This window comes from Strongylocentrotus purpuratus, unplaced genomic scaffold (genome assembly GCF_000002235.5).
Source record: "Strongylocentrotus purpuratus isolate Spur 01 unplaced genomic scaffold, Spur_5.0 spur5_scaffold_8, whole genome shotgun sequence".
NCBI classification, from domain to species: Eukaryota; Metazoa; Echinodermata; class Echinoidea; order Camarodonta; family Strongylocentrotidae; genus Strongylocentrotus; species Strongylocentrotus purpuratus.
This window is the reverse complement of record NW_022145614.1, coordinates 18426949-18443500: the sequence shown is the minus strand read 5'-3', so window position 1 is coordinate 18443500 and position 16552 is coordinate 18426949. Positions and strand designations below refer to the sequence as shown.

Genomic DNA, 16552 nt, shown 5'->3' with positions numbered 1-16552 from the left:
CTTTTTATATGTCAAATAAATAATGATAATAATAATGGGCCGCGTATTATAAAGAGTGATGATTGATCTAAAGTTTGATCAATACACGATGAGCCATAGGCTTACGCTCAATATTAACTTTTCGATCAATCAAAAGGTTTTATAATACATGACCCTGCTCTCATAAGTATTACTTGGTGTTAAAGTGACCTGTGGGTATAGGACCAGACATACACATTCAGAGCATTTGTTGTATCAATCCCTTGAAATGGTTGAACCTTTACATGAATCTATACAACAACACCAACAGCAAAACCCATAATGTACTCAAATGAGAACATAAATATTCTTGTGTGCATACGGACAAGAACAAAAATACCCCCTCCCAAATCGAAACAAAACTAAAAGATTATTGACTTTTTCTTTTGGGGGGGGATCATAGCTAGGTTAAATCAGGCTTAATTTAGTCCATTTAAATTATGTAGTGCCAAGTTGCAATTCATTCCATACACAATCATTGTAAATCTGTAAAAATAAATTTACAACATTTATTATGTCATGAAATAAAAATGCTGTTGTATTGAAGTCATTATGCCATATGACTGTACTTGTTACTTTGATGACATGATTATGGTGAATATTATGCAATCAAGAGGTTCATTTGCTGCTCTATTAATCAGGGGACGTAGACTCTACTTCTAGCTGGATTGAATTCATGTGTTTTTATGAATAACGATTATAAGAATTCATGTGTTTTTATGAATAACGATTATAACTGATTAGGTACCACAAAACAATATAATTGTTTCTCAAAGTTGTTTATGTTTGATATGTCTCTTCTGGTTGATGTTTACAGATGCAATCAATGCCAGCAGGAGATTACATGTTACGCTTGTACTCTGTCGGAGCAGATTTGGCAAAAAGTTTCATACATGATGATGATGTAGACTACACTCGTCCGGTAAGTCTATAAAAATCTTCTATTGTCCGTCTGTCTATTAAAGGTAATACAAAGTTTTGGGAAATTTTGAAAATTGGATGGATAGTAATTCTAAAATTTTGATATGTTTGGATGCCCCTGTTGTAGTAGTAGTAGTAGAAGTAGTAGTAGTAGTATTAGTAGTAGTAGTAGTAGTAGTAGTAGTAGTAGTAGTGATAGTAGTAATAGATTAATAGTAGTAGTGATAGTAGTAGTACTAGTAATAGTAGTAGTAGTCGTCGTAGTAGTACAAGTAGTAGTAGTAGTAGATGTTGTTGTTTTGAAAATAGTAGCTTGTTTAAATGAAGTGGCGCATCTTATAAGTGGTAAGATTAAGATCTGTAAACATGCATTCTTCTTTATTTCCATGTTCATTTCATGCAGCTACTAGATCAGTTGAAGAGTGAAGGCCATGTACATGCAGTAGGAACCATAGCAAAGACATGTGAAGTACCAATCAAAGTTGAACCTGGTGGCACCACAATCGGTTTTGATACAAGTGAGTTGTATTAAGCTTTATTAGTAAATAAGCGAGAGAGAGAGAGAGAGAGAGAGGGGAAGAAAGAGGGAGAAAGAGAAACATAGAAAGAGAGGAGAGGAGAAGAGAGAGAGAGAGAGAGAAAGATAGAGATAAAGAGAAAGATAGAGAGAAAGATCACGAGAAAGATAGAGAAACGGACAGACATCAAATATAGCCACCAAATATTCCTATTTTGGAGGGATGCATGGTCCTATTTTAGGGCCTGTAAGCTCATACATGTATTACTAGATTCTTTTCTTTTTATGAAAACTTTGATATAAACGTATACAATGTAAAAGGTATTCCTAATTTTGCCTTACGGATTCCTAATCTTTGCTGTTGAATGGAAGGTTATGAATCAAATAGATTATATACCGGTAAAACTTTGCAATTGATTCTGATTAAATTCAAATGGATTTTTTTTTTTCTTCTTTCATTTTCATAACTACACTGATAGATGGCGGTGATGTCTGCGTTTCTGGAATCCTGGTGTATGATAAGGATTTCAAGGAGCCAACTCTTACTCCTGAAGAGAAACAGAATGAAACCAAGATCCAGCAAGAGGTACTTTTAAAGAGAAGGTTGAGTTCTGGGAAGAGGCTAGCTGCACAACTCTTAACAAACCACACACACGCCCGTCCTTGTCACCCCTCCCCCTCCAACAACAAAAAATACTTATAAAAGCAAAAAAAGGATATCATATTTCCAGGTACCGGTACATTTTGGCTCTGAGATTTAAGGGGGGTGTAAACATTAAATTAGGTTCATATTAAGTGCATTTGTACTCATAGTGTGTACGAATGGGTTTTAAGGGGGGAATGAGGTACAGGCTACCCCCCCCCCCTATTCCACTAGTGATACATGGTACTTTCCTACATGTGAGTGTAGTTTAACCATAGACGTAATAGAAATGGACTTTTGACGGCAAGAGTAGTAAAAGTAATGATAGCTACCACCTGTTCTTATGTCTTACTTTCTTCTATGTTTTAAGTCTGACCGCAACGCTGCGGGCATGTTTTGATAAGCTCCGATAAGGGTCCTTTGGTCCTATGAGATCCACCGGGATTTTGCCGACCTCTATCGGCCAAGTCGCTTCGCACTGACCAATGCTTCCCACGATTTGCGCTTCTCATTTCATGAATGAATCGTGACAGGAGAGCCTTCTGCCCATGCGCAGCTAAATACTACGTTAATAATGCCCCGGATGTAAACATGAGGTTTACGTCCTGTTCATGCTCGCCAATCTGTAAAAAAAGCCGTTGAAATCGGTGATTTCTTCGATTTTTTACGAATTTGTGTTGGTGTGTAGCAAACTCATCATATCAGCAAGGAAAGTTACCACAAGAGCTTACAAAATACAGTTTAAAAAGTGTTTTTTTCTCCTGTTTCCGTTAATTTCTCTGTGAAACCAACGACGTTGTGGTGATCACAAATCCTTCGCTGGTCGAATACAATCATTCGTTATTTGTTGCGTTTGCGTGCGTTTTTTTTATAGGCATTGGAAGAATGGGGTTGTTTTCGTGAGTGCTCAGAAAATCTGTGGTAATGCGTGACTTCTTCGCATCATGACCACTAAATTGCCGTGCCTTTGTCTAATCCAAATTGCACACGTAGTCCCATTGATAGAGATCGGCGGGTGCATGTTTTTTTCAAGTTATATTTTGGACTTGTTAATCCGAGAGTGACTGCTTTTTTTTTTCTTCCCTCAGATTTTATCTTATTTTATCTTGATGTAGGCCTACTATAAATTATGTGTACGTTTTTTTTGAGAATCTAGGAATTAGGATAAATATCTGTGTCCGTAAATTTGGGAATTGACCATTACAAAATATTCAACATTTCCGTCGTCTGCTATGTCGATATAATTATGGACTGCCCATCATAATCATAAAGTTCTTCCTTATTTATGTCATCTAATGATAATCCTGCCCTTCTAATTACTTTATAAACAACACATGACTCATGAGTACGAGAAAAATATGTATTATGGAACAATACACACATCGAAATAAATAATAATTGTTAGTATAAATACAACGCTGAAAACAATAACAATAATATCGTCAGGCACAAAGACGAAAACATGTTCGCTACGACCGCATGGCGGAGAGCGCTCATACTATTTAACACTAGGTTCTCAACGATTTGAAGGAGCAGCGAACAACCCCAAATCGCGAGCTTGCTGTTGCGATTATGAAAGATTGCGCAAGTGATCGCATCCAGCTGTCGGGTTGCGGTGGGACCACCGCTGGGTTTTTGCATCGGCGCGAAATTTAAACCTTGCCGGTGGAACTCATAGGATCAAAGAAACTGCTTCGTCGATAGTCCATTCTATTACGTCTATGGTTTAACCTATTATGTCAGATCGTGATTTTTAAATTGGTTTGAAAAAGAGAATGGGATATGGTAGATTCTTGAATCATGAATTATGAACATCAGCTCTATTTCCTATGCTTATTTTCTTTCTGTTTTTGTTTCTGTATTTCACTGTCCTTCTATTTTGACACCCTGTTTCTGAATTTTCTCTCTCTATCTCTCTATCTCTCTCTCTCTCTATTTCTCTTTGTCTCTCTTTTTATTTCACTCTCATATTCTGTCTTTCATTGTCCTTCTATTTTGACACCCTGTTTCTGAATTTTCTCTCTCTATCTCTCTATCTCTCTCTCTCTCTATTTCTCTTTGTCTCTCTTTTTATTTCGCTCTCATATTCTGTCTTTCATTGTCCTTCTATTTTGACACCCTGTTTCTGAATTTTCTCTCTCTATCTCTATATCTCTCTCTCTATTTCTCTTTGTCTCTCTTTTTATTTCGCTCTCATATTCTGTCTTTCATTGTCCTTCTATTTTGACACCCTGTTTCTGAATTTTCTCTCTCTATCTCTCTATCTCTCTCTCTCTCTCTCTCTATTTCTCTTTGTCTCTCTTTTTATTTCACTCTCATATTCTGTCATTCTTTGTCCTTCTATTTTGACACCCTGTTTCTGAATTTTCTATCTCTCTCTCTTTGTCTCTCTTTTTCTTTCGCTCTCATATTCTGTCTTGTATTCTTCATCATGCTACATGCATTGACCCATGCACTGACCGTGTCATTTTATCGTTCCAGTTTCTTCTTGAAGGCAGATTTTTTCTTTTCTTTCTTTTCATTTAATAATAGGAATAAATGATAATAATAAGAATAAAAATGAATTCATAAAGCACAAACCTGATGCAAATATATATTTCTGCACCGCTAGAGATCCTGATGTGCCTAAAATAATACAACATAAAAATATATAAGATGTTAACTAAATGCTCATTCTGATTTGCTTCATTTAATTTTCTTCCGTATGCTCGATCTCTCCGTGTATTCAGCTTGCTGATAAGTTGCTGCCGTTGAATCGTACATTCTCTCTGAAGGAGATGAAGATTGCCGGCTGGTCTCAAAACCTCATCGAAAATGCATCAGGCGAGGTAAGTTTTTTTTTTTTTTTTTTTTTTTTTTGGGGGGGGGTTGTTGTCGTTGTGTTGTGCCCCAAGGGAGAAGGTGACAAACTGGAGAGTTATCCGCAACTACGTCACAAGCCGCTGACCGAAGTGCCAATTTGAGATTCGCATAAACTTAGTGATCTCATATTTCAAACATTCATAAATTTCTTTAATATTATTGGTCCGATTCGTTTCAAACTTTCACCATTCTTTTTATCTTATTTTTCTGCTTTCCTACAAATGAAGTTATTGTAGGTAGGGGTTGGATTGCCCTTTAATGGATTTTTTATCAATCTTTTAATCCTATAAATTACTCCTGTTAGCAGCATTGGTCAAGTTCAAATGGTTTATTTCTTGTGCAGTTCATATGCTTTTTCTATTTTGTTTGTGAGTGTTAAGAAATTATTGGCTGGTATTCATAATGGCAGATTAATTTATAAACCTGGTTTAATCTGGTTTTACCCTGACCCTAGCCCTGACCCTACCTCGTACCTAAAGTCTAACTCAAACTCTAACACTAACTCTGACCCTAACTCTAAACTTAACTCTAACACTAACTCTGACTCTAACTCTCACCCTGACTCTAACCCTATAATTAACCCTAGCCCTAGCCTTAGCCTTAACCCTAACCCCTATCCCTATCGCTCGTATATTGTACTAATGCTTGGTGCTTTATGCAGCGATTAACTCTCTATTCGCCATGGATCTAAATCCGGCGGGGCATTTCACCAACTTGTCATCAGTGACAAATGACAGTTTTTGTTATAAGCTACTAAAATCGTTGCTTCTGATTGGTTATCAGCACATTTGTCATTGATTTTCATCATTTGTCATTGAAAAAAGGCTTGGTGAAACTCCCCCCTTGACTTGTTTGGAGTGCATCATACACACACACTTAAACAGGATATTTAGTTGGTTTCAGAAAAACACCAGTTGGCACACTGTGGCGTACCTCGCGAGCTCCTCTCCAATTTGCTCTGTGTAGAAAATTTCATGAACTTTCATTTTCTTGGTTATTGATAATGGAATAGATTTATTTCATACAGGGGTGGTATAAAAACAAATTTGCAATAAATGTATTTAGGGTGAATGTGTGATTGATAATTTTTTTAAAGAATTTTTTGTTTGTTTTTGTTTTGTTAGTACTGGGCAGATGGAAGGGGACCTCACAAGATATGTCACAGAGTTGCCAATTTGTGTTTGCCTGATCGCACCTTCAAAAATTGATAACTTTCTTATGTTAAATCAGTTTTTGCTCAAACTTTTACTGATCTATTCCTCTCATTTTTCTGCTTCTATTAAAACCAGCTTAATATTAGGGTGGGCTTCCCCTTTAAAACGATGTGTGCAAAATGTTGACTGCGGCAGTTCTTCTTTGTTCTATTACTTGATCAAAGCCAGTAAAGAGTTAAAGTACACCACTCATTTTACTCACTTTACTAAAAAATAGTTTGTATAAAGTTTGAATTTATCAAATCAACCTTTAAAATTAAAATATAACCTAACATTCTATAGGTTAACCGTTAAGAAGTATGAAGAAATAAAAAATAAAATAAATAGGGCATCCGCTGAATTCAATTCGGACTTGGGTGCTGTGCATGCCCTATTCTACTGCAAGCACTAGCGGTATCTCTTCATAGAAGAAATATATGAAGCTCATATTTTGCTTATACAGTAGTTTAGGAAGAAAAGGGTACCCCTTATAATCCATTGACTCCTGGAACCAGGTGGCTCCTATATTAAAGAGAAGGTTGAGTTCTGGGAAGAGGTGAAAAATAATTTGTGAACTTTATCATTCTTATTATGCAAGTGTGGAAGAACATCAGATAACACATGTTCCCTGAAAAGCATGGCTCTTCAAATGCCTTCATATTCTAAATATGTCATGTAACATCGTAAAACTCGGGGGTAGGTTTTTTACGCCACGTGTTCGTGTAGTCCCATATACATCTTTCTGTGTACAGTGTTTGTCAATTCCACACCGTTTCTTTCACAATGCAATCGCATGACCAGAACTCAACTTCATCTTTAAGCCGATGGGAAATAAGCAATTCAGTATTCAACGGGTTAAGCGGTGCAAAATCTTTTTCTGGTGATTGGTTCACTCTGAGTCATATGAACATAGGGTTGTTGGAATTGCAGTGTTACTTCTCTTGTTTGATATTGACCTTGATTGCAATAGAACGGTGACATGACGCACTGGAACTATGGTGGAAATTTCAAAGTTTGTGATGGTGGTGATGGCACGGAGAAGAGTGAGTACAGGTCCCGGTTTCACATAACTCTATGTCATTAACAAGATGCAATAACTGTTATAAGCTACTCAAATAGTGGCATCTTATTGGCTGAGAGCTAATTTGTCGTAGATTTGTTTTCATTTTTTATTGATAACAAGTTTTATGAAACAGGACCCAGGTCCCCGTTTCATATAACTTTCTTTCTATCAATAACAAGATGCAATAACTGTTATACGCTACTGAAATAGTGGCATCTGATTGGTTGAGAGCTAATTTGTCATAGAAATGTATAATTTTTTTTTTATTGATAACAAGTTTTATGAGACAGAGTTCAGTTCCTTATTTCATATAACCTTATGTTAATAACAAGATGCAATAACTGTTATAAGCTACTGAAATAGTGGCATCTGATTGGTTGAGAGCTAATTTGTCATAGAAATGTATAATTTTTTTTTATTGATAACAAGTTTTATGAGACAGGGTTCAGTTCCTTATTTCATATAACCTTATGTTAATAACAAGATGCAATAACTGTTATAAGCTACTGAAATAGTGGCATCTGATTGGTCGAGAGCTAATTTGTCATAGAAATGTATAATTTTTTTTTATTGATAACAAGTTTTATGAAACAGGGTTCAGTTCCTTATTTCATATAACCTTATGTTAATAACAAGATGCAATAACTGTTATAAGCTACTGAAATATTGGCAATTGAATGGTTGTGAACAAATTTTATCCTGAAATGTGACAGTTGTTCTTGATGAAATGGGCGTATTAATTTGTATTCTTTTATTTATTATCAAATGCAGAGTTTGTAACGTCATATGTGACATGCACCAAATCTCAGGACATCGTTCTGACTCAGCATTTCTCAGAAAAACATCTGGACACAGCCCCAGAGATTCAGGTATTATCATCTTCATTATCATCACATCATCATCATCATCATCATCACCATCATCAACATCATCATGATCATCATCATTATTATCACCAATATTATTATAATCATCATCATTGAAATCGTAATAATGATAATAATAATAATAACAATATTTATAAAGCGCAACATATCCATCTCTAGAGATGCTCAAGGCGCATACAAATAATTTAAATTAATATTCAATATACTTTAGATTAAAGAAATATTAAATGGTAACTTGCATTAGATAACAAAACTTCATGGTGCCATGGTACATACAATGTGGCACAGTATGATTGTTTGTTTTGCATGTATTGTATAAAAAGAACATTGAAATTTAACAATAAGCATTGAGCATCAGGTGAGTTTTAAGCCCAGTTTTGAAGGTAGAAAGAGTGTTGGCCGTCTGAATAGAGAAAGGTAATTTATTCCACAAAGAAGGAGCTGCTGATGCAAATGCTCTATCCCCCCCCCCCCCCCCAATTTATTTTGGTACATATTTCTTTAAGCCTAATATTATGTGATGAACGTAAACCAGAACGACCTGCAGAGTGGGGTGACAGAAGGGATGAAATATATTCTGGAGCTAGATCATTTAGTGCACGATAGCTAAAGAGTAGAATTTTATAGATCACACGCTATTGTAATCATTGTTATCAGTCATAATCATCATCATTATCTTGTTATTGCAATCAACATCAAACTTATCATCAACATTATCATCGTCATCATTGCCATCATCATCATTATCATCATCATTATCATCATCATCATCATCATCATCATCATCATTATCATCATCATCACCATTATCATTCCAAGATTCATCCTGATAATCATCATTATCTGCATCATAGCCAAAAGTTCTGGCTTTAAAGGCCCACTGCACTACTTGTAGCTACTTCACCCTCTCTTTATTAAACAATGCCTAAGCGGTGACCGTTGGTCCCCAATGATCCTCTTTTTCTTATGCAAACTGAGAGCTGAGTTGATGAGATAACCACCTGTCCTGTGACCTTGCAGAGCGGTCTAATCCCTCCTGTAAACTAGTACTGATAAGCTTTAAACTAAATGTTTCATTCACATTATTTGTACTTGTATACATATTGCGTCTTGCAGGTTTAATAGTCAGAGCTTGAATTTCTTTCCTTTTTCCCTTCAGGCATCTGAATCTTTCCATGAGGGTTCCTGTAAAGGAGGCTTCTACACCTTCACGGTGTCCCTCCTCGATGCAAGTGACAACGTGATTGCCAAACAGACGACTGGACGTAAAGGTAGCATCACTACTCCGGGATGGATCAGGGAGAGCTTTACTTTCAAGGGCTACGGACCAGGAGTTAGAACCGTCAACTTTCAGAGCTCTGGTAGGTTCAGATTGCATCAAATTTTGTCTTAAATCAATCTTGCACTATGACCTATTTGATGTCCTCATCGGTTGAATTCCAAATTGGAGGGGGGAACTAGTCTGTAAAAAATCTGTTAATTTTCAGAGCTTTTTTATGCCTCCGCCACCGAAGGTGGTGCCGGAGGCATCATGTTTTCGGGTTGTCCGTCCGTACGTCCGTACGTCCGTACGTCCGTCCGTACGTCCGTCCGTCCGTACGTCCGTCCGTCCGTCCCGTTTGACCGTTATCACAATATCTCAAGAACCATTTAAGATTTAAACTTAAAACTCAGGAATAGTATTTATCACCATAGGAAGACGATCTGATTAGATTTTGGAGTACGTAGGTCAAAGGTCACAGGTCACAGAGGTCAACTTATGAAATTCCTTGTATTGAGTTTGTTAGCGCGATATCTCAAGAACCATTTGAGATTTAAACTTCAAACTTAAGGATAGTATGTATCACCATAGGAAGACGATCTGATTAGATTTTGGAGCACGTATGTCAAAGGTCAAGGGTCACAGAGGTCAACTTATGAAATTCCATACATTGAGATTGTTATCATGATATCTCAAGAACCACTGGAGATTTAAACTTCAAACTTAGTGATAGTGTGTATCACTATAGGAAAACAATCTGATTAGATTTTGAAGCACGTATGTCAAAGGTCAAGGGTCACAGAGGTCAACTTATGAAATTCCATACATTGAGATTGTTATCATGATATCTCAAGAACCACTGGAGATTTAAACTTCAAACTTAGTGATAGTGTGTATCACTATAGGAAAACAATCTGATTAGATTTTGGAGCACGTAGGTCAAAGGTCAAGGGTCACAGAGGTCAACTTATGAAATTCCATACATTGAGATTGTTATCATAATATCTCAAGAACCACTAGAGATTTAAACTTCAAACTTAATGATAGTGTGTATCACCATAGGAAGACAATCTGATTAGATTTTGGAGCACGTAGGTCAAAGGTCAAGGGTCACAGAGGTCAACTTATGAAATTCCATACATTGAGATTGTTATCATGATATCTCAAGAACCACTGGAGATTTAAACTCCAAACTTGTTTAAATTGCTCTATTGCGGAGGCATCATTTTCGACTGCGCGCAGTCAAAATTCCATCTAGTTTAAAGATAGTTCGTACTGACTCTTTAAAAAAAAAAATCCTTCATCATGAACTTTTTATGGCCTAACCTGTTGACTTCTGAATGGTGAGGGGGTGGGGGGGGGGGGCATAAGTAAAAGAATTGTTTGAAGGTTTCCACAGTTTGTGTTTATATATTATTTTGTCTTAAGAATCTGTGTATGGCGTTTTAGAGGAATACAGACAAATTAGAATAGAATGAGAGGGAAGGCAAAAGAGGACGTTGGAATGGAATTCAATTTTATTCAATTTTTTTCAAATCCATTTTTTCATAAACCTTGTTTTTTTCAAAATATGATTCCTCCCTTTTCATTTTTTGGGAACTAGGTCAAGATGATAAGGGCTGGGCGGGGCACTTTGGGATCGTCATGTCCGCTGGTGCGTTGCGTGTCATGAGTGAAGTCAGCCCGGCAAGCGGAGATGAATATTCAGACGTCGAGACGAGTACAGCAGAAGAACGGAAACAAGGGATCGCTTCTTTCTTGAGTCAGCTCCAAGAGGAGTACCGTGACGCTTTGAAGCCTATAGCTATGCTAATGCAGTCTTCTGCTGATAAAACAAAAGGTAAGCATCTAAGAGCTGAGAGAATAGTAAAGGGCATCAAACTTCCCATCCCATGAAATGATTTTCTTCATTATTATGAGATTATATATTGATTTGATAGTGTATAAATCGTATCAATATGGACAAGGGAATAGAAATAAGGTCTCCATATTTCCTGTATTTGTATCTCAGAGTTTCCTCTGCGACATTTATATTATCTAGTAAATCGGCTTTAAAATCAGACCACTATTATATAATATGTGTAAAGAAGAGGGAAAGATGAATTCAGGCTTACACATCATTTCGCTATATATATATATATATATATATATACATAGTATATGCATCTTCATAATTATTTTAATATTTGAAGAAACATCAAGTTGAATACAAATCAAAGTTTGTTATTCCATTTTTTTCACCTAACAATAAAGCTGCTGCAAAAGTAACTGCCAATCCAGGGAACACCGAAATTACCCTCAACGTGAGAAAACAAGCAGTGAAGCGTGAGATCCGAGTCTTTGTTTCCAGTACGTTCCGAGACTTTGAGGAGGAGAGAGAGTTGATCATCAAGAAGGTGTTCCGTGAGGTCAATCGACTGTGTCTGGATCGGGGGGTCTTCTTCACCTACGTCGACCTTCGATGGGGCATCACGGAGGAGCAAACGAAAAGCGGAAGGACCATTGAGATATGTCTACGAGAGGTAACTTAATTGATTGACAAACTTGTTTCTGTTGGAAGATGAAGAGGAAGAAAGAATGTATATAGTACCTTATTCTTCATAGTTGGAGAGTCGATGTTTATGATATGAGGAATGGACGATGATGATGATGATGATGGTGATGATGATGATGATGATGATAATGATAATGATGGTGATGATGATGATGATGATGGTGATGATGATGATGATGATGATGATGAATGATGCTGCTGATGATGAATATTATGATGCTGCAGCTGGTGATGCGGATGATGAATGGACGATGATGATGATGATGATGATGATGATGATGATGAGGATGATGAATGATGCTGCTGCTGCTGATGATGATGATGATGATTATGATGCTGCAGCTGATGATGCGGATGATGATGATGATGATGCTGCTGATGCTGCTGATGATGATGATGCTGCTGCTGCTGATGATGATGATTTATGATGATAAATGAAGATGAGATAATGATGGTGATGATGATGATGGTGCTGCTGATGATGATGGTGCTGCTGATGATGATGGTGATGATGGTGATGATGATGATGATTTATAATGATAAATGAAGATGAGATAATTATGGTACTCATGATGATTGAGATGATGTTGGTGGTACTGATGATGATTAATGATGATGATGGGATGATGATGCTGATGATGATGATGATAATGATAATGATGATGATGATGATGATGATGATGCTGCTGCTGCTGATGATAACTACTCTGTAGCTGGATCACAATCTAAACAATTCTTAAACATCCATCGAGTCAAACCTGCTTCAGCAACCACCTAGCTGTCTCAAAAGACCTTATATTTTGTTTCCCTTGACCAGTGTTTTTCATCAAAACATGAAAGAAACCTGTGCCTGGCTGAAGATCATCTGCATTTAAAGCAATCTTAATCCGGTTTCAGTGAAGTAAAATGGAGTTCCAGTTGTTTGTATTATACAAATGCTTTATAATAACCCTACAGATTGACAAGTGTCGTCCGTACTTCATCTGCCTGATGGGGGATCGCTTCGGCTGGAGCCAGTCCCGAAAGTTCAAAGATGAACTCCTAGACATAAGCTATGACACGGCTGTGGATGAGTACCAACACTTCAAGTGGGTCGATGAATACCGCTTTGACTCAAGCGTCACACAGGTAAGTTCATATGTATGCGTACCTGCCAACCCTTCCGAATAATCCAGAATATTATGATTTTCTGGATTTTTAGGTCCTGAAAATTCGGAATATTCTGATTTTTCAATTTTTTTGTGTGTGTGCTAAAGCCAAATTAAGCTTGTTTTATCATTTGCCGCGATTTGAGAGTTCACGTATTGTGTGCGTTGAATAGTTGCATGATCGAGCAGCGAATTTGTGTTCGCTTTTTGGTACAGATTTACCGCATATTGCCAGTTAAACATGTAGCTGCAAGTGGGATTTCTTATTTTTGAAGGCATACCGTGCTAAAAATTCCTAATTCTTATTTTCAAATGTTGGCAGGTATGTGTGTGTTAGATCTTGGTTATCTTGGCCCAGGGGAATATAGGCTTGTTCACATATCTCGATAAACCTTGGCAGATTTTTTTCAGCATCCCTTTAAAGGATAGTTGAGTTCTGTTGCAGAGGGCGCTACACAAAATGGTTTTGTTGTGAGATAATGAAAAACTTAGTGTCAAATTTGAAAGAACATTCAATTTAAATGACAAAATCATCTCTGTTTGATCAAAATTGGTTCAGAGACAACTGAAATATCCATAAATATAACGATTTATAATACTTGTGTACCCCCACAAATATTATATAATTTGAAAAAGCCGTTGAAAAAACAAAATGGCGCCTTTTACGTCGTATTTTAGCCAATGCCGATATTGGCTTTTTTATTGGCTTTTCCGTGTTGGTTATATTACGCACAACCAGCCGGCCCATGTATTGTTTTTTTAAATTAAATAATTAACGGTCACCGAATTTTTTTTTGAAAGTGGAGCTGAATTGGTATGATCATATTGGCTAAATTTCACACATTTTGGGGTCTAAAATTACCTTCATAGCAATTTTAGGTCCTAAAAGGGCACTAAAAAATGTCATAGATAAGAATTATGGAGCAATAACCATGCACTTTGAAGGCATTTGCGGTCTGCAAACAGAACTCAACTATCCCTTTAAACGTACTGTACAGTGCATTTACGTGAGTATGAGTATAGGACCATTGTTGCACGCAGCTCCTGTTTTCATCCCCACGTGTCATTCATTTACCCAGTGCACTAACAAAAAGAGCACGGTTAACTGTGGTAATGTGAACAAGCTATAACTCGGACCCTTCCGAATAGCAATGTCAAGGTAATTAAAGGAGCTTGAATCAATTACAGATATTTTTTGAATTTTCAACCTGTTGATCTGATGAGCATGTTACTTTGAACTCCCATTTTCTAGATTACTTGAGAGGCTCTGTATGTGTGAGATATTTTACTAAAGTAGTAATCCTGAAAATTTTAAAGACATGGAATTTAAAGACATTGCACTGTTTTTTTCCTGAAAAATTGCATGTTTATTGTTCTCTGTTTTCCTCTTCTCTTTTAGCTGGAGGTGATGCATGGAGCGATCAGACCTCATGAAGAGAACAAGAAGAACAGAATCTTCTTCTATCTGCGTGAGGCGAAAGTGAAGAGAGAAGACCTGCCACCCCCTGCAGAGACTGAAGTAAGAAGATCTCTATATACATGCTCTAGCTCTCACATCCATTTGGATCTCATTCTCTTAGAGCAGAGCGCGACATAGTCGTCACTATTTCCGGCATCTTTGTTGTAGTTGTCGTTATTGTGTTCGTCGTATGTGAATGCAGATATACATGTAGATGACAAAGAAATGAATGAGTAGCAACTTTGGTTCATGCATGTATCAGAATCTCAATTACAACCGTGCAACACTGATATTAAGTCATTAGAATGCAAGTACAGTGATTGAAGAACGATACAGGAAAGACACAAATTGAGAAAGTATGATTCTCTGTTTTCCGTGATTCACAGAGATGCAAACTATCTGCAGTTTTACCTGTTCTTTGTTCCATTTTTAAGTGGGGATTTTTTTTTCTTCTCCTGTGCAGGAAGAGAGAGAGAATGTGAAAGGAGAGACTCAGTGGCATTTTGACTTACAGCAGAAGCTGAGGGCATCTATTGTGGCTTCTGGACATCCGTTGAGGAACTTTGAGGGCGCGGTTGATGCTGCGACGATGATCAGAGAGGTTGGTTTACGGAAGAACGAACCCCTGCCTTTATTAAAGTGAAAGACAAGGAAAAGATTTGGTGTGATTGTATGCCACCGGCTATATCCGTTGCTACATGTAAATATAGTATCAGAGAATAGTTTTTGGTTGTTTTTTTCTAGTTATAGACAGTGAGATACTCTTCTCCCCCACCCACCCCCCACCCCCCCCCCCTCCCTCAAAAAACAAAACATCTCAATTGTTCTGCTTATATTTAAAATGTTGTAGTAATTCACTTTAGACACCTGTGCCCTATCTTATAAAGAGTTAATATCAATCGCAATTATATGTACATAAGATATAGGAGATTGCAAACTTTTTATTGATTGATTGCAGTACTTACGATTGATTTGGATCAATCGTAACTCTTTATAAGACGGGGCCCAGAATAATGTGATAAACCAGAATTAACGACCAACATATTATGGGCAAGGACTAATTGGTAACCAGTGGCCTTCTGCACTCTCCGATGTCCCTGCATCTTCCAGTTGCAGACAAACTTACATATATGTAAACCAACAAGTAATTTAATAGATGTCCAAATAATTTTCTTAATCCTAGGATTTGGTCAAGTGCATCAACGAAGATTTCCCGCCCGGTACCAACCTGACAGCTCTACAGAGAGAGTCAGAAGCCCATGATGCCTTTGCCGACGCTAGACGACGCGTCTACATCGGACGACAGGAGTACTTTGATTACATCGACAACTACTTTGCTCAGAAACCCAAGGTAAGACTCCACATGAATCAATGCGAATGATTCTCCCCCCCCCCCCCCCCCAAAGAAATGATCTTTTTCTTTTTTACAGTGATATCATGCACATTTATTAGTCATAATTTATACATTTTAGTGATAACCTTAAAGTGTTTAATGTGTGGAAATGCTTTTCAATTCTTTATCATTTTGGTATAAATTGTTAGTATCCCTTCGTTTTGTTCCGATTTCCCCCTTTTTTGAAAGACTTACAAAACAATCAGGGGGATGTGAATAATTCTTAATCGGAATGAGGCGCTAAAGAGGTAGTTTACTAGTTTCCTATTTTCTTTCATCTCTGTAATATATCTAGGTACCTCTTACAATCATCGGTGCATCTGGATCGGGTAAATCTGCTCTCATTGCCAATTGGTGTGGCCGTTTTGAAGAGCAAAACCCAGAAACTTTCCTCTTCAAACATTTCATTGGGAGCTCAGCAGAAAGTGCATCTCATTTGAATTTATTGAGAAGGTATTGCATTTATCCTTCGTATGTATCAGTGACCTTCTCATGTTTGTATAATTCATATTTCTTTTCTACACCTATATTATTTTTATGCCTCCGTTACGAAGTAGCCGGAGGCATTATGTTTTCGGGTTGTCCGTCCGTACGTACGTCCGTACGTACGTCTGTACGTACGTACATCCCGTT

The 16552-nt window shown here is 37.2% G+C and overlaps 1 protein-coding gene across 3 annotated transcripts in view; it reads left to right on the top strand.

Annotated features, from left to right (window-relative positions):
- The window catches only part of LOC100890216, a 55249-nt gene that overhangs the window by 22872 nt on the left and 15825 nt on the right, over positions 1–16552 (top strand). For all 3 annotated transcript variants that reach the window (XM_030975132.1, XM_030975134.1, XM_030975133.1), the window contains exons 10-23: positions 836–940; positions 1343–1457; positions 1936–2042; positions 4829–4927; positions 7125–7197; positions 7989–8086; positions 9264–9465; positions 10969–11205; positions 11619–11887; positions 12877–13047; positions 14467–14586; positions 14990–15127; positions 15710–15877; positions 16215–16372. In XM_030975132.1, the coding sequence (XP_030830992.1) occupies positions 836–940; positions 1343–1457; positions 1936–2042; positions 4829–4927; positions 7125–7197; positions 7989–8086; positions 9264–9465; positions 10969–11205; positions 11619–11887; positions 12877–13047; positions 14467–14586; positions 14990–15127; positions 15710–15877; positions 16215–16372 (2060 nt within the window). The remainder of the gene's footprint in view (positions 1–835; positions 941–1342; positions 1458–1935; positions 2043–4828; positions 4928–7124; positions 7198–7988; positions 8087–9263; positions 9466–10968; positions 11206–11618; positions 11888–12876; positions 13048–14466; positions 14587–14989; positions 15128–15709; positions 15878–16214; positions 16373–16552) is intronic.